General features: G+C 31.7%; 1 protein-coding gene across 5 annotated transcripts in view; it reads right to left on the bottom strand.

Moving 5' to 3' along the window:
- DMD (dystrophin) overlaps nucleotides 1-18,660 on the bottom strand; it is a 2,089,750-nt gene extending 2,071,090 nt beyond the window's left edge. For all 5 annotated transcript variants that reach the window (XM_079122792.1, XM_079122788.1, XM_079122791.1 and 2 more), the window contains exon 1: nucleotides 18,400-18,660. In XM_079122792.1, the coding sequence (XP_078978918.1) occupies nucleotides 18,400-18,430 (31 nt within the window). In that variant the 5' untranslated portion in view covers nucleotides 18,431-18,660. The remainder of the gene's footprint in view (nucleotides 1-18,399) is intronic.
- Between the last annotated feature and the right edge of the window lie 8,099 nt (nucleotides 18,661-26,759).

The following is a 26,759-nucleotide window of genomic DNA, read 5'->3' as shown; positions in this document are numbered from 1 at the left end:
CAACTCATACTATTGGACCCCTGTGATCTTTTTAATATATAAACAAACACAGGCACACTCACATGTGCCATGAAAGTTGAATTTTATCTTGAAGAAACATATTTCTCCAAAATGGGTCCAAGTGAATTCTAACAAAAGAAAAAAAGTCAGATGTTCTTCTTTCCCTCTATGTATATAATCCTCATTCCTTTTTTACCTAATGAAAATTAACATTTGGAACTACTCTGAAGCTATATAAATATTTGAATATTTATAACAATTGATTGATTTTATTACTTGATAAAACAGACACTATAATCACAGTGTGTGTATACGATTTCAATGTTTTACTGCATTTGGAAGGATAATTGGCACATTCATCAATTAGTATCCTTTTTGTTCTTCTATTAGAATGGCTATGCTTTTATTTATTGTAAGTACTCCAGATTATGAAAGGGTATTTGAGTCTGGGAATACAATGTGAACAGTTAAAAGACACAAGCAAAGTTCAAATGAATTGTGTACATGGTCTGTCGTCTAAATCTATTGCACATATCATTTTTAGAACTTTGGTTATACTTGTGCATAATTCTACTTTTGGAAGTTACCTGAAATTGTTTCCACTTTATATTATTTCCCCTAAATAAATGTCATTATCAAATGTTTAAAACAAAGGACATTTACTCCCACTTAATCAAAATTTCCATCACTTTAATGTTATTTGATTAATTTAAAACACATATTGAATTTTTTTCTAGTACAATGTAGCAGTCTCAAGTTTGTGAAAACAAACACATATAAGATATGGCAGGCAACATCTAGGATGTAATCTAGTAAGAAATAATATAATTAATCAAATCTTATTACAAATAATATAATTTCATTTGCCACCTCTTTCAAGTGGGAATGATAATATATTCCCTAGTCACAGCTTTTATAAAGCTAAATTATACACACATATACACATTTACAGTGTTCTTTTTTTTGGTACCAGGCATTGAACTCAGGGGCACTTGACGACTGAGCCACATCCCTAGCCCTATTTTGTATTTTATTTAGAGACAGGGTCTCACTGAGCTGCTTAGTACCTTCCTTTTGCTGAGGCTGGCTTTGAACTCTTGATTCTCCTACCTCAGCCTTCCAAGCCTCTGGGATTATAGGCGTGTGACACTGAACCGTGCTACAGTGTTATTCTTATTGTCATCATTTATTATAAAAGAATGGATATATAGAAATTAATTATTCAAATGTAGAATTGATTTCTAGATGTGAAAGAATAATATTCAGGTCTGGACCATTTTTCTTTTTAAGCTTTAAAACATTTATTTGTTCTTTTTAGATGTACGTGACTGTAGAGTATATTTTGACAGATTATACATACATGGAGTATAATATTCTAATTAGGATCCCATTCTTATGGTTGTACATGATGTGGCATTTCACTGGTTGTGTATTCAGATATGAACAAAGGAAAGTTATGATCTGGACCATTTTTCATTCAGAGTCTCTATTTTCAGTTTTCAAAATTGTACACTGTATTTCAATAATATAAGTCCTAGGCAGAAAAATGCCTCTGAGCTTCATCTAGGCACAACGTATTATGTAAGGCCTGGGTTGTCTTCTCACTGGCCAGTGTTTTGCTTTTGCATATAAATATATAATAATAATATATGCCTCCATTAATAAAAAACAATTATGGAGCTATTATAAAACTTATCATGGATAAAAGAGAAATGTGTTTTCTTTGGTTACAACTTATCAAGTCAACATATATTGTCACAATGTCACATAAAATATTTTAACAAATGTACTTGAAGATAAAATAAAGTAAATTAGTTCATAGAAAGTCAATTTCATTTTAAAATTGGGTCAGAAGGCCAGTTGTTTCAGTAAAGCAATACTATCACATGAGCTACTTTTCCTCATAAAATGCCTATGTACACCAGCTCTATGTGTTTCTGTAATGCTCTAGAAATAGGAGGAGTTCAAGATACACATATTTGAAAATTCGTTATTATATGAATATCATGTAAGCATAAAGCATAAACTATAGTTCACATTCAAGGGTTGATAAGTATATATATATATAAACATTTTAGTGCAATACTGATAATAAATATGAATAAACTGTTAGATTGACTCAGTAGATCCTATTTTTAAAAGACATTTAGATTCCATATGTATGATTCATTCAATAACTATTTCTCACCTTGAGTTTGAGCATATGTGTAATGTGGTTCCATGCTTGTGCACACATATTTACCTAGTAACTAAGTTTCCTTTTATAAATGAGCTCTATCCATGAGTAACACAGATGAAAGATTTCCAATTATTGTGGCCAACCTCCAGGGTAGAAAATGAGACCAAGAAAGTGGCTATCTGAAACTGAATACTCTCTGGAATGGACATTCCGTTCTAAGTCCCCTTCTGGAAACCTCCAACAATAGCTCAAGCATAAGCAAGCACTTGTCTTTGAGGTAGTCCAAGCTACCCATTCACCTTCTTAGGAAAATGTCCTCAGACACCCAGAATTAGAGACTTTGATTCCACATCAAAGAGAGCACCAATTTCTACTGTTGCTGCCTTTCTATCACTTCCTATCAGTTTGACATCTGCAAAGATAGCTCAGTTTTATAACCTCCTCTAACAGAAATCTCCATAAGTCAAGGTTCTTTTTTAATTTTTTGACATTTATTCTGAGAAATGTAAAACAAATTATAAGATAGAAAGACCAAAGATTATATGAACAATCTAAATTAAGCAGCCAATATTTTAATTTGAACTTTAAAAGTTTTCTAATAACTAAACACTCAGATAAAAAAAATGTACTAAGGATTATCCCATTTAATTAGTTTGTGTGCATGTGTGTGTGTGTGTGTGTGTGTGTGTGTGTGAATATAACAAAATATTCCAGGATTTACTGTTAGATATAAATCCTTTTTAGTCAGGATGATGCCTGAGTTTCAAATATGTAGTGATTTGATAACTAAATCATAGTCAGATAAATGCTCTGATATTTAGTCATTCATGTTTGTACCTACAAGCTCTTAGGCATGAGGAACCCACATATAACAAACACAAATCTTTTCCTCAGGAGCAAAGGAATGAGTTAGTAGCCTAGAAGTACCCCAGAGGTGACAACAGGGGATTTAACTGCTTGCATGGGATTATCTATCAATCAGTTTGCAATAAGAACTGATATCAGGAGCACCATATTCTGACCTTGGGTAGTTAGTATCTAGGGATGCTTTTTTTGTGGTTTTGGGAATTGAACCCAGGATGCTCTACCTCTGAGATATATACCCAGTTCTTAAAAAAAAAAAAAAAATCCTTTTTAAGACAGGGTCTCACTAATTTTCTGAGTCTGGCCTTGAATTTACAATCTTCCTACCTTGGTCTCTCATGTTGTTGGGATTACAAATTTGTGCCACTACACATGGACTAGGGATGCTTTTCAACAATGTTCTATAAGCAAGCACTAAAATAATGAATAGAAGTGTCTGGAGGAAGAAATACAGTGATGGTGTTTTTGCTGAGAATATTGTAAGAAGTGGGAACAAGTCATAGGCAAGATTTATTTGTGGAATCATAAGTAATTTTATGTTTAGAGAGAGGTGTTTGTGGTGGGGAATAGCAGATAAAGAGGTAAGAGACAAAAGCAGATGGGCTGTTGTAAAGGCTCTTGTGTACTAGGGCCTTGGATTTCACTCAGCAGCTAAAAGACCGTCTAAAGGATTGTAAGCTAGAGGCACACAATCTGATGTGTTTTAGAGATATGACTGGAGTTGCATTTACAAGAATGGACTTATTTAAGACTAGATTAAAAGCAAGGAGACCATTCACATTTATCAACAAACATCCAGAGATTGCCTTTAGTTCTATGTATGTTTATAAAATTTGTTATATAAATGTATATTTATCTTTTGAAGTTATATAAATTAGATACTTATTGACAATAACAATGCAAGGAATAAAAATTATTCCCAATATATTGACACTAAGCAATTAATATAATCCTGTTTTAATACCAACAATAAGTAACATGTAAAGTGGCATTATTTTGCCTAATTTGCTTGTGGAAGACAGCTGGCAGTACATATGTTAAGCTGAGTGCCAAGCATAAGGTAAGCACTCAATAAATATTAAATAAATATTAGTTTGCCAGAATTACTTGACCCAGTACATTGTGTCCAGTTTAAAACACAAGTCAATCTCAGACACTGTCCAATTACTACATCCACAGACCACTATAACTTCTAAAATGCCAGCTTTTCCTATAGAGACTTTTTAGTCATAAACAATCTGAAACACAATACCTTATAAAGATATATAGAACATAGCCTAAATCACCATGACATTTTGTTCAATAAGTGATGCATGTTCCCATATAATAGAAATGGATCACAGTCTAGTGGATTGCATTAAACCATCCTTTTTACCCTGAATGATGGTTTATTAATTTATAAGGCTTATTCCTTGATTAAGTCTGGAAATGATACACGGGGCTTCAGGACATGGAGGGTTTGTTAAAGGTTGATTGCTGGCATTTAAAACACTTTTATTTTCCAATAATTATAGATTCATAGGAAGCTGAAAAAGTGTGCTGGGCTGGTCTGTGCACTTCAGCTTACCTTCCCCAATGCTGTCACCATCTATAACTAATACAATGTCTATAAGACCCAGAGTTGATTCAGATTTTACCAGATGTATCTGCATTCATTTGTGTGTCTCTTTGTGTATGTATGAATTCAATGACAATAAAACTTTGGTTTTATGTAATAAACACCACAACCAAGATATATAACAAGTTTACAATCAATGTACCACTATATAGAACACCTCCTTCCCCATTCCTAACCCATGGCAACCAGCAATCTGTTTATAATATCTGTAATTTTATTACAATAATGCTCTATAAAAGGAATAGCAGTATATAACCCATTGCTACTTTTGTTTCACTCAGTATTGTCCCTTTAAGATCCATAGGAGTTGAAAATAGTGGGTATTAATTGTTCATTACTATTTATTATTGAGTAGTATTTCATGGTATGGATGTATCATAGTTTAAAAGTCACCCATTTGTGGATAGTAGAGTTGATTCCAATTTCTGATTATTACATTCATGAACAGGATTTGGGTGAACATAAATTTCTATTTTTTAGGATATATACCCAAGAGCACAAGTCATATAACAATTGCATATTTAATTTTAGGAGCAGTTCCCAAATTGTCTTCTAGAGTGACTGGAGCATTTTAAATTCCCACCAATTAGTAACAAATGGGAAATTTATTTTACTGCATCCTTGTCAGCTTTTAGTATTGTCACCATTCTTTTAAATTTTAACCATTTTGATAGTTATATAGTGATAACTCATTGTATTTTTAATTTGCATTCTCTAATGGCTAAGTGATGTTGAACATCTTACTTGCCATCCTTATATATTCTTCAGTAATATGTTCTTTCAGGTCTTTTCCTCATTTTCTAAGAGGAATTTTTTTGTTTTTAGTGTCTGGTTTTGAGTGAACTTTATACATCTTATAGGTTAGTCCTTTGAGAGATCACAAAGAAAGATGAAAAAAAAAAAAAAAAGACATGGGTTAAAAATAAAAACCATCAACCAAAATAATCTAGAGTTAAAGGGAATATGGGAAGTCAAAGAAGGTGCAAAAACCCAATGAATGAAAAGCAGAACCTCATTGTTCATTTAATATTTACATATGTTAAGCTTCAACTAGAACTAGTTTGTTGTCATGTGAAATATTCATAAAGTACAAATTATCATTATTATTTTATATGAGTATATGTAAATGGCTATAATGACATCCTCCATTAAAGTGTTAAGCACTAATTAACTTAGTCAAAATGTTGAGAAAACTTTGGTTCTAGGGAATCAATGATGAGCACAATGTGCAAGGATTCACGGAACTTATCATATGCTTTGAGCAACAAGTATTAATTATTCACACACATACATATGGAATTCTAAAAGTGCTATGTGCTATTGAGGGATGTTATATAGTAAGAAAATTTCATCTAACAGGGAACTCTGATGTCTTGTAAATGGAAAATAGTGTTATCTAGGTGAAAAAAAGAGAGGGGGAAGCATAGGTTCTAGACAAATAGAAAAGCATGTGCAAAAGCCCTATAGTGGAAAGAAGCAAGGTCTATTTATGCAACAGTAAGTGAGTAAGGTAATAAATGAGGGAAAGCATGATGGAAGATCAGACAAGATAGGTAGGCAGTATCTAGGCCTTTTTTTCTTAGTTTCTTTTTGTCTTGCTTTTCTAATAGCCAAGAGAATGTATTAAAGTGATAAAATTGATGATCATAACCTCGAAATTGACTGAGTGAATAAATTTTAGAGAATGAATTAGAGGGAATGGGGAACAGGCAATTCCAAGCAGTCAGGAAGGAAATGGCTGCTGTATGCCTCATGAAAGAAACTAGATTGGGTAATAATAGAGAAGAAAAAAAGTGAATGAAAAGATATTGGGGGATTAAATTCACATCAAATGCCAATGGTTTAGGCATAAGTAAGCATGGGAGATCAGAGTTTCAAGGATGAATTAGGTTATTGGCTGGTGAAATTGAATGAATGACAGCACCATTCAATGATAGAACAATGGGAAAGGATCAGATTTCATGGAGTGGTGGAAAGTTCCATTTTGAGCATTGTTATGGTTTGGATATCTATTGTTCCCAAAAGCTCATATGTGACATAATACAAGAAAGTACAGGGGTGAAAAGATTAGATCTTGACAGTTGTAACACAATCGGTGGACTAATCCACTGATATGGATTAAATGGGTGGTTACTAGAGGAAGGTTAAGATGTGGCTGAAGGAGGTAGGTCACTGAGGGGATGTCTTTGGGACTTATATTTTGTTCCTGGTGAGTGGAACTTTCTCTCACTTCCAGATACCATGTTCTGAACTGCTTTCTTTCACCATATCATTCAACCGTGGCGTTCTGTATCACCTCTGGTTCAGAGCTATGAAATCAGCCTACCATGGACTGAACCTCTTGAAACCATGAGCCAAAATAAACTTTACCTCCTCTACATTGTTCTTGCAAGGGCTTTTGATCACAGCAATGTAAAAGCTGACAAAAGTAAGCATTTAGAGTAAAGATGTCTTTGTCACATATGAATGCAAATATGAAAAAGGCAGTTGAAATTATAGTTCTGAAATTTACTGGGGAAAACTGAGTTAGAGGTAAACTTGGTCAGTTATCTGCATATAGGTATTAATAATGCTGTAGATGTGTGTATAATGACCAAGAAAGAGATTAGAGAATCATGCTAGGATTGACCCCTAAGAAATTATAATATTTAAAGGTAGAGAGATCAGTCTGCCATGCACCTGAACACCTCCCAAAACCAGAGAAACAAAGTGCACAGATCTCCAAGGAAGACAATATTCTTAAGAAGTGAGAATAGTCAATATTAATCACAGCTGCAAGTTCAAGAAAGATGAGGAAGAAATTTTGTCACTTGATTTTAGTGACTTGAAGTTTTTTCCTTTGCTTGAAATCAGCAGGGTGAAGCAGGAATTGAAAGCATTAAACTTTCAGGAAAAAAAAGAAAATCTTAATATTTACTCCAACTAATGTATGCAAAGAATAGAAAAATGGCAATCCCTATTTTATTTTTGTATTTTTATCATGATAGAAATTATAATTTCATTTTCTTAAAAAATTATCAAAAAAGGAATCACTAATAGAGTTACCCCCATGTTTAATATTAAAATAATATGAGTAATAGAATCTTAAGGAATAGATAAAATAACATTAAATTAAAATTATCAATTATAACTGGAGAATGGCATTTGGACATAATAAAATTGTTTTCCTTTTATTTTCCTAACTGTGTTGTAGTGTTCTTTTATTTTCCAAATGGAATAATTGATTTAGCATTTTCCTAGTCATAATTTAAATGATTCTATAAATATGGGTAAAGACAAATACTTTCATATGCAAACCACTTAGTTTCTAGGTAATACATGTGTATGTTTGTGTGCATCATGGAATCAGAGAAATCTATGCACATACTAATACTGACATAAATGAGCTTAATTTGTTTCATTTACCACACTGCCATGAAGATTTTTTCCTAGAAAAGTAGTATTTGCATAATCTCAGCTTATCTCTTATACTAGGGAAATCAAAGAAAGAGAGTTCAGAATTAAGATGAAAAAAATACGCACACATGTGCGTGTGTGTGTGAATGTGTGTAAATATATAAATAACTGATTTATATATATATATATAAATATGATTCCCTTTAAAAAAATCATATATCTTAGTGTCACTTATGGCAGTAAGTTAGAGCAGATAGCATTTGTTTATTTAATACTGTAGAACAATACTATATTTGGTGGGATCATCATTCCATTGTTTGGAAATTAACATATTGCATCTCGGAAAATGTATATTTAGCATGAGATTTTATTTCCACAGCTTATCCAAATATTAATGACTTCATAATTAAGAAAGAAAAATACATTTTAAATAACAGTTACACTTTATATTATTCAAATTTTTAATTTACTAGCCAGTTACTGGATAATATTAACAACTGTATCATGGAAAACAGATGTGGCAATCAATAGGCTATCAGGAAATAAATCATTGGTGATTATTTCTGATGCCCCCTTACCTCCCACTCTCATCTATACATCTAGAATCATTCTGCTCTATTGTGCTGTTCAACTCTCATTTAATGTGTAGATACATGTATATACATGTCTCTTGATGAGAATGAAATTGTTTATGAAGTCAAATAAAATCTCAATATTATTTCTGACCATAGAAATGGGAAAAACAATGTTTATAGTGTTGTGTGGGATGCACACTGCTTAATGATGGGGGTGTCATGTGCTTCATAGCCTAATGCTCACTCTCTGTTTCTGGTGCACCCTAGAATTGTACATTATATACACAACATAAAACACTATCTATAATCAATGTGAATTAAAGATGAAAGAAAAATTAGCTTATGTGAAAAAACAAAAATCATAGTAACAAATAAAATCCTATTTATGCAAAGTAGTGCTCAAAATACTTGTTGTTATCACTATCATATTAATCTATGCAAATTATTTTTGTATAACATTACTAAACTATATTCATGTGGACCAAGTTCTCAGTTTTCTGTTCATGTAGCACAGTTTCCTGTGCATCACTGAAATAAAATCAAAAGGAAAAATTAGTGAGACCATAAGGAAGATATTATAGATATATAATAGATATTTAATAAACTGATTGGGACTGTAGTAGTTACTTCTTTTGATGTTTTTCATATTTGTATGGTGAGAAGATTGAGTTAGGAATAACATTGTAAAGCAAGTTAACTATTTTAGCTATCATCACACACAGCTCCCTGTGGGTAACTGGAGCATAAATTTGGAGTTATTCAGGACATCTCAGTTTTTATCTAAGAAAACATATTGTGCCAAAGTTCGTAGTAAAAAGTAAGCAAACCAAAGCTCCTATAACTTTTTTAAAAGTACATTCTCAATGGGACATGTTTAGTTCTTTTGAGTAGATATGATTCTTGCCTTTTTTTTTTTTGTAAATTCTATCCTTTTAAGATTCTCTCCAAACCTAAGAGGATGTGGCAACAAACAGGTTAAGGATCTTTAACCTTACTATCATTGTGTCACTTTTTAAATACTTACTCTACCACATATCAGCTGAGCTACCTTAAGCAAATAACTTAACCTCTCTGTACCTCTTTGTTTTCATCTGATAAATATAGATGAATATATTCTCCTATCTTCTAGAGTTACATGGCAATTAACTGAGCTACACGTGATGCACTCAGAGAAGTGCCCAACACTTGGTACAAGCATGATAAATGGAACATATTATCACTGAAGATTAGGTAAACCTGGAATAGTGCTATGCACATACAAGGTAATATCAATAGTGATGTATGTAGGAGAAATCAATGCCTCATTAATCCTTGTCTTTGCATCACTGCCCCCTTCCACTCATTCTGTAATCCACAACTCCATATGCTCACACTCTAAGAACTACTTATAAAGATAAATCGTTCAATGAAAACTTCCATAATCATATAATTCATAAGTATTCATTTATAGTTGATTTGTGCCACACTTTATAACTCTCTTGACATTTTATAGCAGTTGTATGCATATATATGTGTGTGTGTGTGTCTGTTCTGACTTACAGAATTGTAATCTCATAAAAGTCAGGGAGAACACAGCAGGTGTTCAAAAATGTTTAGTTAGAATCAAGTAAAAACGTTACAGTAAAAAATTTGCTCAATATCTTATTAATATTCTATCTAGTCCTACTTCCCCAAAAGCTAACTGATAAGTACATTATACTCATCCATGACTAAATTTCAATTACTCAAATGCCTTCTACCTCTTCCATGTGATTCTGGTTTTATTTAAACTGAATTGTCAATGTTTTCTAAGTATTCTCACCATTTCTGCCGATTTAAGAATAATCAACTCTACTAATGGTTCTCAAGAATTTTTAGACGTTTCTCCAATAAGCATCTATATTAACTAAAACAGCATTAAATAAAGTGCAAAGTTACCTTGTCATATCTATGCAATTCTGTATTCTCTAAAGGATGATTTTTCATATTACTTAACAACTCTGACTGAGCAATTGAAATTCAGACTATGATAAATGTTTTACACTGAAGGCTCATTTCATTATACAGTAGTCAGTTGAAATGGGGTTTCCGAAGAAGGTATTTTTAGGAAGTGCAGAGTACAGGAAAAAGCGGAATACATTATGCAATTTAAATATTTATTGAAGCTTTTCTACTAAGGCAATATTTTGGTGATATCTCACTGAAATAGCAATTGGAAAAGGAAATTGGGGTAAATAGATGGCAGAGATTGTGGGAACCAAGACACCTGGTGCTGAAAGTAAGTTCCTCATTCACAAAGTCATTACATTGGAGATTGAAAGGAACAGCCCTCTTTACAGAAATATTATTTGCTTACAATTTTATCACTATCTGGATGTTTCTTTGATTCTTTCGAATGTTTTTGTCTTCCTAACTGAATTCTTGACTTTCTTTTCCTCACACTGTATGATTTTTCTAACTGGTCTCATCCATTCCATGGCTCACACATTTTAATCCCCCCAAATAATTTCATTTCTAGGCTGCAGATCTCCATAATAACAGTGCTCACACTCTCCATCAAAAAGCTTAGCATCTCCACCCCTAATCCTTTCCATCATTCCAGTTTCCCTTCTAATCGTCTCCTTGTAAATAGCACTATTATGCACCCAATTGTACACGTCATGGAAAATGCTGCATACAATTGAACACCAATTGCTGCTGATTCTATCTCATAGAAAAATCCTTAATGGATACATTTCTTTCATCTCCTGTGCCACCATTCTCGTCAAAACCACCTTCTTCTGCACTTGGAGAAGCTACCATAATAGCTTCAATTGGAAACCCTTCGTCAACCCTTAGCACTTCCTCATCCTTTCTTAATAAAACTGATATTGTTTAAAAACATGAATATGTTCACATCAGGGTTCTATCTAAAACTCATGAAAGACTGTCCATTGCTTGTATAAAGACAAAAATAATTCCCATGACCTTCAAGGCTCTGAACAATTGGACTCCAGCCCACACTTTGAGCCGCAGGCTTGTTTCACACTTTTCCATACACTAGTAAAGATGACTTTCTTTTATTTTTCCTTATATCAGTTTTCACTGCCACAAATGTCACCTCCTCTGAGTAGAACATTTTTGCTTTTGCTTTTGACTTGGACGCCAATTCTCTAATTCCATTTTCTTCTTATCTTGACATTATTTTCTCAAGAATCTCTCCCCAATTTCTAAGACTAGCTTAGATTCCAATAGTATACATTCTTATAACAATGTGGCCTTTATAAGTTTCATCCCACACATGCAACTGAAATAATTTAAATAGTATGAACATAGTAATATACACATCCTCCCCTAAATGTGAATCTTCTTTGTTTAGAAGATTATCTCTGGAATACAGAATAGCCCCAGCACAAAATCGGCAATCAATATATATTAATTGCATGGATTAAATATTTTAATGAATGGATGGATAACAAATCATCAGCTGTAGGTTCTTCTTTAAATAATGATCATCCAAAACCACACAATACAAACTTTATGAAGCTACTGCTTTTGATACTTTTATTTCTGGATTTATTTTGAGAGCAAATCTATTTCCAGACATTTAAAGTAAAATATTGCAAAGGCCATAGGCTTGAGCAAAGTGAACCCTTTTGATAACATTTGGTGCTCTCTGACACAGCCCATTAGAGACGGGGTGTGTACACCTAATCCAAAGGAATCCTCCAGTTCTCCAGCAGCTGTTCACATGGCTCTTGCCCTGCCCTTCAGCCTCTACTAAATCAGGATTCCTCAGCTGTCTGAGCTTCCCGTAAGCTCTTTAAGTTAACCACCTACGAGCCAACATTGTTTATGCTCTTTTAATATAATTTCCCTTTTCTTTCTCAGTTATGTGATAGCCATTGGGATTCATCACATGCACTGATTGGTTTTTCACTTTCTTTCCCAACTATTTTGATAATATTTTGTCTAATCAGTCATCAACTTAATTCTAACACTGCCTTTTTAAGCACCAACATGAAAAGCAAATTATTCAACTTTCATTCAATGAAAATACTTGCACACTTCTGATTCTGTGACTTTTTCTATTTTATTCCTTTAATACATCCCCACACAGTTTCTAAGGCTAAAATCTGTACTTGTAAGAGAGTGTTGACTCCCTTGCCCTTTAAGTCAGCACTTAGGCTAAGGTAACGTTGCTACTGTAATCTGATAAAGGAGGAGGCAAGTTGTGTGCAAATAAAGATGAGTGCCAAGAATGGGCAAAAAGCTACTGATGTTTATGCCCTTTTATAGTCCTGATTCTGTGACCATCTAAGCCAAAACCAGAGTGGGAAAGGGGAGAGCAATTTCAAACAAAAGCTCAGGAAAGGGTAAAATCTTTAAAAATGGTGACCCCTTTATTTGCCCATAATTCAGAAGCATACAGAACACTATAATGCTAATTGTGCTCAGTTAATAATGGTCTTTTTACAAAGGCAAATTTTGGAAAGAAAATACGTCTAAAAGTTGAAGATAAATTGACAAAAGACTATGTGTAACTTCAGCATATGTGAATTCCTCATTGTACTCATATGATTTTAGTATTTAACATAAACTAAAAGCATGAAAATTCAAACCTCTGATTTTTTGGAGCCTAGAAAATTATTTTCACCCTCTTTGAAACCCACTTAGCTCTCTACATCCTTCTTTTATCACATGGATAAATATTGGCTTGAATAATGAATGCAATTTAGTGTTCCTCCTATTCATCAGAGCCACCACCTTCTTCCACTAAAAATAGACAAAATATATAAACTGAAATAAAGTGATAATTAAAATAGAGGCAAAACTCTTCTTCAGATTTTGTAAAACTTGAACAGAAGTACAATAACAGTATGTTAAACTAGCCATAATATATGCTAACTCTCACATTTGGCCTAAAAATCAGTTTTAAACATTTTTTATTTATGAAAAATTAATTCTTTAAAATTATATGGATTCAAAATATTGAATTAAGAATTCAGGAGGAGTCATTTAAGAATAACAGAAATAACATCCTCAACTTTTTGTCAGTGTACCAAAGAAATGACAGTTTCATTCCTGCTACAGGATAACTGTTGATTCTCCCTCACTTTCCATTAGTGAAGAATGGTGTGCATAATTACAGAGTGAAAGTGAGGCATTGAGGCAGAAGGCAAAAGATAATAAAGGAGGAAGAGGAAAAAAATGATTTCTAAATTCAATCCTGACTGCTAGGAACACTTGTTTTCTCAGGGCTTAATATTATCTATACTATGCAAAGCCAAATTTCAAGATTGTAGGATTCCAGAAAATCATTGTTTGTGCACCTTCCCAGATATTTTGAATGAATTGTGTCAGCTTAAAACACTTACAATGGTAGGCTTCCAGAAATTCTGATATCCCTTTTTAAATAGAAAAGTAACTGATATTTGTGAATCACTTCTATGCAAAGTCTAGTTTCAAGATTAACAGGTAAAATAATTTAAAAAAAAAACAAAACTTTAAGTGCTTAAAATGGCAGCCCTAGTGAAAGAAGAGAGCTATGAGGGAGTACTGCCCTTTGATTTTTTCAAAGTGGATGAGATGGTGTTTGTGTGTCCATGAGATGGACATTCTTTTAAGCTTGAGACACAAGGATCATTTCCTTTCCTTATCCTCATCTGTCTTCTATCAGAATTCGTGGCAGAGAAATTTCAGATTCCCTCAAAATACTGGAGACAATACGTTTGTTGTAGTTTTTAGTTTGTTTTGCTATATTCAGGGAATTAATAATGAATGAGGAAAGAGAAAGACTATACCCTCAGTATTAAAGAGTTTTAGAATCTTTGGTTTATGACATCACATTTACTATTATAATATTCTGCAGCATAAAAGGAAAAGGAACTTTCATTCCAAAAATTCAGAAAAAAGTAAACCAAATTATTTTACCCATTAATCTGAAAACTATACTTTGCTTAGAAGTGATTCACAAATATAAATTATTCTATTTAAAAGGGGGTATCAGAATTTCTGGAAGACACATTAACTTCTAATATTAAGTAGAGGGAGACTGAAATTTTATAGTCTTTAGGAATGATTCTATGTGTGATAAAAGTAGTCAAACCCCTCTAAAGTTGACAAAATAATAGTCATACACTGTGTTATTGCCTTTTTAACTATGGCATTGCCATTTTAACTTTCATATTTGTATTAAAATAGAGTTTGAAACTCCAAAGATGTTTCAATATTTTATATTGTGAAACTCCAAGAGAGTTTCACTAACAGATGTATAAATGGGGAAAAAGTGAAGACCACAAAATATTTATTTGTTTGCTTATGTGTTTTTAAAGATCAGTATGCTGCACAGAACATGCTACCCCAAAAGAAATATTTTCATGAAACTCTGCTATGGAACTTGGTCATATTTAATAAAAAAGTCTTACTTCCCGTACTCCAATCCATGACCTTCCCAACAAAACTTTTCAATATGAATGTACTGCCTTGATAACAGAACACAAACCTCCTAGGACTAGAGCAGGACTTTGTGCGATAGAAAACCATTGCCTCTCTCTGAATCCAATCAAAACTTGAGTGTACTGTATAAAAATAAACCAAGGTCATCATTATTCCTTGTCATTGTGATTTGGCTTGCCTTCAAATTACATACCCTGTATATCTGAAATAACTGCACCGCCTCCATTAACTGAGTTTGACATCACTTTAATCAATGTATCTTTTCAGAATGAAAGGCAGAAATGTCAAATTCCTACCATTATAAATTCTCTTAACTCTCTAATCTGCATTAAATAAAAGCCTGTCTTTGAGAAATAATATATGCTTTAAATAAATATAACTAGCATCAATTTTATTTTAAAATGCAACTAGGACAAGATTCAACCATAACAAATCTCTAAACAGAGGTGATATCCCATGAAACTCTTAAAGCTTCACTTACCTGGATCCCTCCCAAGGCCTATCTTATTTTTTATTCATATTTTAATTTTATTTTTCTTAAAAGAGCTCCCCCAATATATAATCTTAGTCCCCATAAATCCTGAGTTTTCATGGTTTGTTATGTTTTACTGCTTGGAGAATATTTTTAAGTCTTATTTATCAATTCCTTACAAAATAATGTGTTTAAAATAGAAAATAAAAATAAGCATAAAAATTATCTCTAAGGAAAGATTAATTTCTAATTAATTTCAGTTAGTATCTTTGAAAACTAAGTACTCTGGGGTTTAAATGTGCATGTATATGGATATCTAAATATATATACACACATATTACCACACAACAATACTATGTTTATTGTATTTGCAATGAAATAAAGAATAATTTGAGAAAAATATGATAAAACATGCTTAATGAGTTAGGGAAATATTAGAGTTGAAGGTGAAAAGAGAAGATTTTGGAAATGATGTTTTGCTCAATAGATATATTCATAATAAGATCAAGTATAAAATTTTAAAATCACCTGACTTTTCCAAGACAAGGAAGATTTTAATCTGTTATTAAACCACAAAAGTGGTTAGGTATATGACAATTTGTTTTACACAGCAAATGACTTGGTCTATGAAAATTTCAAATGAGTAACACAGGACTGAAGAAGAAGCTGTACTAGTACAATTTTTTTTTTCAGTATTGTATAGCTGGAATAGTGTCAAGTACTACCTTTTTTTGTAAGTAACTTAAATTTGCACAAAATACTTTTGAATTCTTTTTTGAAAGAGTAATATCTACATGACATACTCTAATGTATTTTCTATAACATGCCATATTACATAAAAAACTTCTTATTGAATTAAAAAGTATATCATCAATTTGGAACTTTAATCTCTTTTTCAGAGTTGACATGCCTTCTGCAAATGAAATTCTAATAGATGGTTCTGTTAGGCCTCATGATGGTTTGCATCTTTTAAAAAAATCCCAATGAAATATCTATTTGCAGTTAATTATTTGAGTAATTCTAAAAGTAAATTATATACATGTTAATAGAATGATCTCTTTTAAATGATAAAAATTAAGTTAAATAACAGTCAAATGTACTGTTTTAAGTTTTTTGAACTAATACAATTTAAAAAACTGTATTCAAATGTCAAAAACCTGACTAATATTATCTTGTTCAATAGTAAAACTCGATGTATAATATAACCTTGAGAATATCTTCCTTTTGTCTTAAACCTATTGTCAAGTTACATAAGCATTACTTGATGATTTTAAAATGCACTAGTAAAGTCCTACAGGGCATGTCCCAAAAAGGTTAGCTTTCTTCAAACTTTAAGAATTTAAAATCTTACTTGAATATCTATGACAAAGGAGTGTAAGGTTGCCTTATTTCATAAGAGAATTTCATCTTTGAGATTCTTTCAGAATTTCTGTAAACTAATAAATGATTCTAATGTTGTAGAATTAATCATCACCAGCAATTAATTTTGATAGTATTTAAAAATTAATAATATGAAAGGAACAAATACCAAATGAAAATGTGTAAGTGTATGTGAGTGGTATACTGTAAAGGATCTCTCTCTCTCTATATCTATCTATCTATATAGCTTTATAATGGTAGTTATGGAATAGTTTTTCAATTAGAAAGCAATACTGATGCTTACTAAAGATATTTGTGAAGAAAATAATAAAAGTAAATGTTATACTATGGAATCTATTATCTAATGTGAATAAATGGACAATGTTAATTTATTTACAGAAATTTTTTATGAGTTTGTTTTGACTGTTTTTCTAGAATTTGTGAAGTATTACGTATTTGGAGAGATTTATTTATTTCATTCTTAATTATAGGCATTGTCCTCATGTCTATTTTAGAATAACTATAATCCACAAGTCAGAAATAGGGGAAAAAGTATAATCTCCTTCATCCTTCTCTTTGGGACACACTGTTCTCATCATGTATTATTTTTATATACTTCTATTATTGTTGTGTTACTTGAGTAATTCTAAAAGTAAATTACATTAAATTATTCATTAGTCATTATGGCTTTCTTGAAAATAAACAAATGAGTTGCAGTTTTATATAAAAGTCTAACTATAAAGCTTTACTGAAATGCTAGGTCATGACAAACATGAAATACCATGGTGACTTTACTGAAAAATATGATTTGAAGTCTCTCAAGTTTTGTTACTTCCTAAACAAAAAACTATCAGGTTATTTGGCAGCACAGATCACATAATTATTTAAGGAATTCTTATGATAAGTGACAGAAAAGAACATTAAGATACTGAATATAACATGAAAAAGGAACTTGGAAATTAAATCTTTATCAATATTTTACACTTGTCATTTATCCATCACAATTTATTTTCTTTTTAATTTCCCTCCCATGATATGCCAAATACATTGTTTTTCTAACCTTTAGGTTTCCATGTCATTCCCATTCACCAATTAGTTTACTGAGAATGTCAGGTCATTACCATTCATGTAACCATTACTAAATAAAGAAGTATCAATCAAAATAATAATCCAGATCCACAAACTACTTTAGAGTAATCAAAATAGTCTGTTACATACACTCAAAGCTAGTTATGCATATTCTATTCCTTTAGTGGTTTCTTAAACAAGAAAGATTTGTTTATTCTATTGCAAAGATAATAACTCAACTCTACCTAATTTCTATTGAGGTTTTCCCAGTGAGAAACATATACACCTGAATACATATATAAACATATAATATAAAGTAAATGGAAGATAACACTTATGCTTATTCACAAACTGGTATAATAATTTAAAACCATTCTGTTTAATCAGTGAACTTGTCACAAACTAAACTTATGCCAAAATTAAAGATATTTAAAAATTATTTTGTACTTACAACAGTCCTCTACTTCTTCCCACCAAAGCATTTGGAAAAAAAAGTATATGTCAAGGCAGCGGTACAAATCTTGGTAAAAATTTCTCCCAACTTTATTGCTCTAGTAGGCTTAGGAACGATGAGAAACCAATAAACTTCAGCAGCCTTGAAAAAAAATAACACTTCAGTTTTTCCTATTTGCTTTTCTATGAAAGCTATTGCCTCCAAGATCTGAGTCCTGTAGGGGAAAAGTGAGTGATCCCAACACTGAGTGAGTCAACATAGTAACTGATGCCAGGATTTTGTAGAGGCCTCTGGATATTTCAAATTCCAGGACCTGCGCACAAGTAAGTGACCCGCCTTTTCTCTCAAGTTGGTTTCCCATAATAGGACTGCCCATGGACACTACATATAAGGTTGTGCTTCCAGCATGGCAAGCCCTGCAAATTTCAAATAATGCTCAACTGTGTTCTGATTAACATCCAAACCAGAATAGCACAGTGGACATAATGCTTGCTCCCAAAGTCTTCTAAGTGCAAAATCTCTTCAGTACAAAGTGGGAACAATATTTTTCTGTAACTTTTATGTAAATTTCTGGAACAACAGAGCAGAAAATCCTGATCCAGAATTAACTTTTAAATGCCTTGCCTTTCTTCCCCCCTATGAACAACACAAAAAATTTCACTCTACTGAACAAAAAGAAATTCCCCGAATAATCTATGCACTTCTTATGGATCTGCCGTCTACCACAGTTAATTTTTACCCTTGGGATCCAATCAAAAGTCACGTACTGATGATGCCAACAGTCTAAATAAGAGAAGCAGCAGCAGAATTTAACAGCTGAGTTCTGAAGGCAGTGTGTGAGTGGGTCTCATGGGACAAGTTTTCTTCTCAAATAAAGAACACTCTTATAATGGAATGAAGAAATCCTCCTAAAATGATAAATTTCAGTGGTGGGTTATGATAAAACTTCTCCACTAGCAAATTCTTCTTTTTAATTTCTTTGGTGCCAATTATTAAAGTCATTCTTTTAAACAGTGAGTTAATGACAATTAAATGGTCTCAAAAAAGTTTTTTTCTGTGTTTAAGTAAACACAGTTGTAATATGTCATTCATCAGATTTATAAGTCATTCTTTGCCAATAAAAAAGGCTCCTTTGTCTTCTTATTTCATGCCACAAGTGAGCTCAATATTTATAGAGAACATCAGAAACACATTTTAGAAAGATTCATTTTGTAATTATAATGATCGCCTCTAAATTATTTGTTTCAGTGTTATTTTTAGTTTCATTTCTTAAAGTGGCAGATACATTTTCTATGTCAATCATTCAATTGCTAGGCATAGAAATAGAAAAAATACATAAGAAAAAATGACATTGAATCATCCTGGGATCTTTACCTTAATGGTAAATTATACATTTTATATTTTACAATATTTTACAATGTCATCATCATAAAATTGCCACTGACCAACAAATCACATATGAACTAACATGTGAAGCCTAACTTTAATTTTAGATAACTGTATTTAAATTACTATTATAAAAATGGACTGGAGCATTCCTTTCCATACTTCATCTCATTTCCTCTCCTTAGTTTGGTTATTTACACATGCATATAAGCAAAATTTCAAAACAAAATGAAAAATAAGTTTTAGGACTATGATCCAAGCTTGCATGTTAGCATCATTTTCCTCCTGCTCTGTAAGTACCTGTACATCTTGTCCTGAGAGTTTTCTATGTATACGAACCCACCTTTAGGCCAACATATATGTATAGTTTATCAGCCCACCTACCAGCAGCAGTAGATGAACTTCTTAGAAATGCCAAGTACATGTAAATCTTGGAAAATCAGAAACTCTGTGGACAGGACCTAGCACTCTGTGTTTCACAGGTGATTCTAATGCATGGTCAACTCTGAGAAAACCCGAAGTACATGATTCTAAAAACAATTGTCATTCCATTTATACAAAAACAAGGTCTAGGTAATACCTGAAATACCAAAACACTGCAAAAAAAATGATTGATTTTGAATGTCCTCAGGTAAATTATAATTATTTTTCAGGTTTAGTCAATAATCATACCTTATTTATTACCCATGATGATTTCTACATTGTGTATAATACATACACTTCCCTTACAGTTTTATAATCTAGGTGAGTAAACATGCTTAAAATAACTGGAAAAAATGAAAGTCATGTAAAATAACATTTAGCACTAATGTAGTGAATTTTCCAATTCAGATTATGTCACTATTTTCCTGAGGCCCTTAATTATTTATTGCTTTCATTTTAATAGTCTTCACAATAGCTATTTCTGGAAGGTCTTAGGAGCTCAATTATAAAAATCACTAGTCAAGGAACTTGCTCAGCTTCCCCTTGTTAATAATTGGCACAGTAGAATTTTTAAAAAATTATTTAGCCCTTTGTTTTGAAATAAATATAAATCCCCAGGAAACTGCAAAGATAGTATAGAGATAACCCACTCTTCAATCAGATTCTCCCAAAGGAGAGAACTATAACTATACACAACTACAATACAAATATCAATCCAGGAAATTGACATTGATATAATGCATGTATATAGTTTTATGTCATTTTATCATAACATACAGAACTGTTTCATCTTTACAAAGACTTTCCTTATGCTATCCCTTTATAGTCATGCCACACCCTTCCCAATTATTCCTAAATCCTGTCACCCACTAACTTGTTTTCATCACGTCATTTCAAGAATGATAAATAATTGAATCAGTTGTGACTTTCTGAGATTGACTGTTTTGCCCACTCAGTATTGGGTCCTCAAGTTCCCTTCAAGTTGTTATCAATGACTTGTTTACATTTACCACTAAGTATGTCATGGTATGGATGTTCTATGGTTTGTTTAACTATTCATCTTCTATAGGAGATTGCAGCTTTTTCTAAGTTTTTGCTAGTGAAAATAAAGCTGCAAAAAAAATCATGTACATTTTTTCTTTGATTTCTCTGGATTAATGCTGTAAAGTAAAATTATTGAGTCTCATTATTGCAAGTATATGTTTAGTTTTTTAGAGACATTGACATAAAATTTTCCACAGGGACTGTAACATTTTAAATATCCACCAGCAATGTGTCAGTGATCCAGTTTTTCCAAATTCTCATCAACGTTTGGTGCTCTTAATTTTACGTATTCTTTATTCTTAAGCATGTAGAACTACATCATGGCAGTTTTAATTTGAATTTCCCTAATGGTTAATGACACTGAATATCTTTCTATGTGTTTATTTGCTATGTGAATATACTATTTTAAAGTTTTTTTTAATTTCTTAAATTTTTTTGTAGTTGTAGATGGACAGCATGCCTTTATTTATTTTTATGTGGTGCTAAGGATCAAACCCAATGCCTCACACGTGATAGGCAAGTACTTTGCCATTAACCCCAGTCCCAGCCCATAAAGTTTTATTTTACTGTGGTAAGAACACTTACCATGAGGTCTACATTCTTATTTTTTAAGGGTGGAATCCAGTATTATTGACCATAGGTATAGTGTTGTATGGTATGCCAGATATCTAGAACTTCATCTTGCATAAACAAAATCTTATATCCATTGATTAAAAACTCATTTCCTCCTTCCTCTGAAATATAACCATCAGTGAAGTGTCTGTTAATATCTTTCATTCATTCTCTAATTAGATAGCTTGCTTTTTTTACTGTTGAGTTTTGAGAGCTCTTTATATATTCTGGATATGAATCTTAGTTAGATATATAGTTAACAAATATTTTATCCAAGCTTATAGCTTGTCTTTTTATCCTTTTAACATGATATTTGAAGCAAAATTTTATAATTTGATAAAGTTTAGTTTGTTGATTATCTTCTTCCCTTGATAGTGTTTTTGGATCAGGTCTAAGAATGCTTAACCAAGATTTAAGTCATGAAGGCTCTGATTTTTTCTTCTAAAATTTTTATCATTTTTCTTTACATTTAATCTATCATTCATTTTGAATTGATTTTTGTATAAGGCATGGGTTTTAGGTTGAAGATATATACTTTTTTCTTATAGATGTTTAATTGCTCCAGCACCACTTGTTGAAAAGACTATTATTCTCCCACTGATTGAGTATTGCACCTTTGTCAAAATCAGTTGGGCAAATTTGTGTGCGTCTATTGCTGGGACAGTAGCAGGTCTGCCTTATTGATATATGTGGTCATTCCTCTGCCAATACTATACCACCTTAATAACTGTAGATATTGTATAAGCTTAATTAAGCATTGGGTAGAAATATTATTCTGACTTTTATTATTCTTTCTCAAATTGTTTAAGAAATTCTAAGTCCTATGTTTTAAGATATGAATTTTAGAAGAAGACTTAAAAATAGTTCTACACATCTGTTAATAAACTATATTTCTGATATTCTGATAGGAATTACATTAAGTTTACAGATTAATTTCTGGAGAACTGATAATTTTACTATACTAAGTCTTCCGATCCATTAACACAGAACATATTTCTAATATTTAACTCATTTATTTTATTTCACTGTTTTTAAACAGTATTTTATACTGTGAATATATTATATTTTCATACTCCTAATATACCTATAATGGTATTACAGGTTGAGAATGCCTTATCAGAAATGATTGAACCAGAAGTGTTCTGGATTTCAGATCTTTTCAGATTTTAGTATACTTTCACATATATAATATAATATGTTGGAAGTGATACCCAAGTCTAAATATAAAACTGATTTATGTTTCATATATACATTATACCTATAGTTTCAAGGCAACTTTATACTACAATATTTTTAGTGCATTTAAGTTTTGACTGACCCATCATATGAGATCAAGTGTGGAATGTTTCAATTGTGGTATCATGTTGGTGCTCATAAAGCTTGAAATTTTGAGCATTACAGATTTCAAATTTCAGGATTGGGGATTCTCTCTCTGTACTCTCTGTTACATATGTGATTTTCCAAAGAAAAAGAAAACACTTGAGCTTCTAAAACTAGAATTATAAAAAAGAAGCATATCAAAAAATTCTATAACCAAACATGTACCAGATGTGTATGTTAAAATAATTTTAAATAAGATTATAATTATTTACACATGAATTAATTAGACATACTTTTTTAAAAAAATTAAAAGCATATTTTTACTACAATTAAGTCATATGTAGGGAATCTATTTTTTCTTTCTACCAGGGATGGAACCCAGGGACACTTTACCACTAAGCCACATCCCCGGCCCTTTTTAATTTTAATTTTGAGACAGGGTCCTGCTAAGTTGCTTAGGGCCTCTTTAAGTTGCTAAGACTGACTTTGAACTTTCGATCCTCCTGCCTCAGCCACCAGAGCCACTAGGATTAAAGCAAGTGTCACCATGACCGGTTATATGTTTTAAAAAAGTGATATTTCAGCTTATAATCTTATGATACATACTGTAAAATGAAGACTGGTGCTTGTTTATATTTCAATTTAACAGTAATCTTTGTACCCTAAAATGGATGACACATTAATTAGAAAGAACTGAGTATAATAAACTTCAAAAAGAACAAAGAGTGAATTCTTAAGTAATGGAAAACCCTAAAGGCATTATTTTATGCTAATCTGGAAGGACAGGGTCATTTTCCTAACTTATTAAATTATTTAACATAAATTCAAGCATTATGATTAATACAGCTTAGAGTATAAATAAACTGGGAAGAAATATACTTGATAGCTAAGATATTTAAATAAAGCTAAAAAATTTTTTGATTTTGGAAAAATCATTCTGGGCCACTTTTACTTCCTTTTTCCATATTACTTCAGATTGTTTGAAATGTGATATATACATATATACATATAACATTGGTTGAAATGTTACATTATTTATAGAATTTTATATTCTATAAAAACATATGTCTTATATATATTTTTAAAAAAATCTCTCTTTAGGTAAATCTAATGGGAAAAGATGGTAGTTTGGGAGCTAGTTCATACATACTAAAGTCAGAAAAAAAAAGATAAATAGAATTAAGGCAATATGGTGATTACCCATATAAACAAAAAGCCTGTTGATATTTTGATAGGAACCATATTAAAACTATAGACTAATTGTGGGGGATATGACCTATTCACTATATCTCCCAGTCCTATGAACACATTGTGTATCTCTATTTGCTCACATCCTTATTTGGGTATTTAGTTTGCAGTATATAGATACAGTACATGTTTTGTTAGGGTCATAAGTATTTCAGATTTTTGTGGGGACAACTGTAAGTTTCTACATTTAAAATTTTGGTTTACAGTAGTTCATTGCTTATCCATAAAAATATTTTTAAAATATTTATTTATTTATGCAGTGCTGCTGATCCAACCCAGGCCTTTTGTATTCTAGGCAACTGCTGTATCACTGAGCTACATTCTCAGCTCCCCTAATTATTTTTTAAATTATATTTTGGTAAGTAAACTTAACATGAGGCCTAGACTGAATAGATTTTGAAGTGTGCAATTGTGTCATTATCTCTACATAAAATGTTTTACAGCAGCTATCTGGAACTCATTCATCATGCATAACTGAAACTTTATACCCATTGATTAACAATTGATTTTTTTATGTTGAGTTTATATTCTGAGACCTTGCTAAGATCATTATTTGTGAGAAATTTTGTACAATACCTGGGATTTTCTACACAAACCACTATAATATCTACAAGTAGGGATGATTTATCTCATGTTTTCTGAATTTTATATTTTTATTTACATTTCTAGCAATTTTGTGCTGGCTAGAACTTCCAGTACTAACAGAGCTGAAATGAGATGTCTTTACCTTGATCCTAATATCAGGAAGAAAGCTTTAAAATCTTTCACCACTATTATGATGTTAGCTGCAGGATTTTTGTACATGTTCTTTATCAAGTTAAGGAAATTCTTCCAGATTCCTTGTTTTCTGATATTTATTTTTAATAGGTGTCAAATTTCACAAAATATTTTTTCTTACATTAACTGATATGATCAAGTGATTATTCTTCTTGGGCTTCTAAATATGATGTGGCAAATTTTGTTAAGGACTTTGGTCTCTATACCCATGAGCAATATCTGTCTGTAGTTTGTTTGTTTGCTTTAGTACTGTGCTTGTTTGGTTCTGGTATCCATACATCTTGCCTGGGAAAAGTATATTTGGAAGTTTTGCCTCCTTTTCAGTTCTGGAACTTGACAGTTCTTTTCTTTCATCACATGAAAAATGTCATAGCACTTCCTCTGGCTTCCATGGTTTCACATAAGAAATCTTTTGTTATTTGAACTTTTTTTTGCTTATAGATAAAATGTCCTTTCTCTTTCATTACTTTTAAGTGTTTCTATTCTATTTTCTTTTCAGAGTTTGACTATGGTGAGTATAAGCATGAGTTTCTTGGGTTTTTTTTCCGTTTGTTCACAGAGCTCCTTGCATCCTTAGAGTTTTATCTTTACCGAATTTTTCAGTCATTATTTCTTTGTTTACTTGTTCAACAACATCATCTTTTTTCTCTCCTTTAAGGCCTCTGATGTCATGGATCATAGATCTTTCACTATAATCCCACAGGTCATTGAAGATCTGTTCATTTTATTATTTTCATTCTCATTCAGTCTGGATAATTTCTGTTTTCCCATCTCCCTTCCTGTGCACACAATTCCACTTCTGTTCCCTGTTGATCCAATCTATTGAATTATATTTTGATTTCTATATTTATTCAGTTTTAAAATGTAATGTTCTACATATCTTCTCTAAGATTTTTGTGTTTGACATTTTTGCAAATAAGTTTATAATTGTTGGCTGCTTATAATTATGGCTGCTTTAATATCCTTGCTAGATAATACCATATTCTGTGTCATGTTGGTACAGGTGACTACTGATTGCATTTTTTCATTCAAGTTGAGATTTTTCCTTTTTGACTTCTGGGATATTATTTTATTAGACTATGGATATTGTAACAGTCTTTCTCTGACATTGTCCTGGTGGAGGATGGTAAGGGAGACATGTTGCCTTGTTACTTCCATGTAAGAGTGGATCATAGACCTAAATGTAAAATATAAAACTACATAACATAGCACAGAACTTTGATGACCTTGTGTTTGCTGATAAATTTTTAGATACAATAACAAAGGCATGATCTAAGAAGGAAAAAAATTAAGTTGGACTTCTTTAAAATTCAAAATTTCAACTCTAGGAAAGACATTGTCAATAGAATAAAAGGACATTGCAGAATTCATATCTGATAAACAATTGTTATAGAAAACATGCAAAGAACTATTAAAGTTAAACAATAAGAAAACAACTTGATTTTTAAAATAGGTAAAAGATCTAAACAAGTACCTCAGAAAGAAGATATAAAGTTGGAAACATAAGCATATGAAATATTGCTGTCATATATCATTAGGAAACTTGA

Source organism: Sciurus vulgaris (genome assembly GCF_902686455.1).
Source record: "Sciurus vulgaris genome assembly, chromosome: X".
NCBI classification, from domain to species: Eukaryota; Metazoa; Chordata; class Mammalia; order Rodentia; family Sciuridae; genus Sciurus; species Sciurus vulgaris.
Note: the sequence above shows the minus strand (reverse complement) of the source record. Positions and strands in the feature narration are given on the sequence as shown.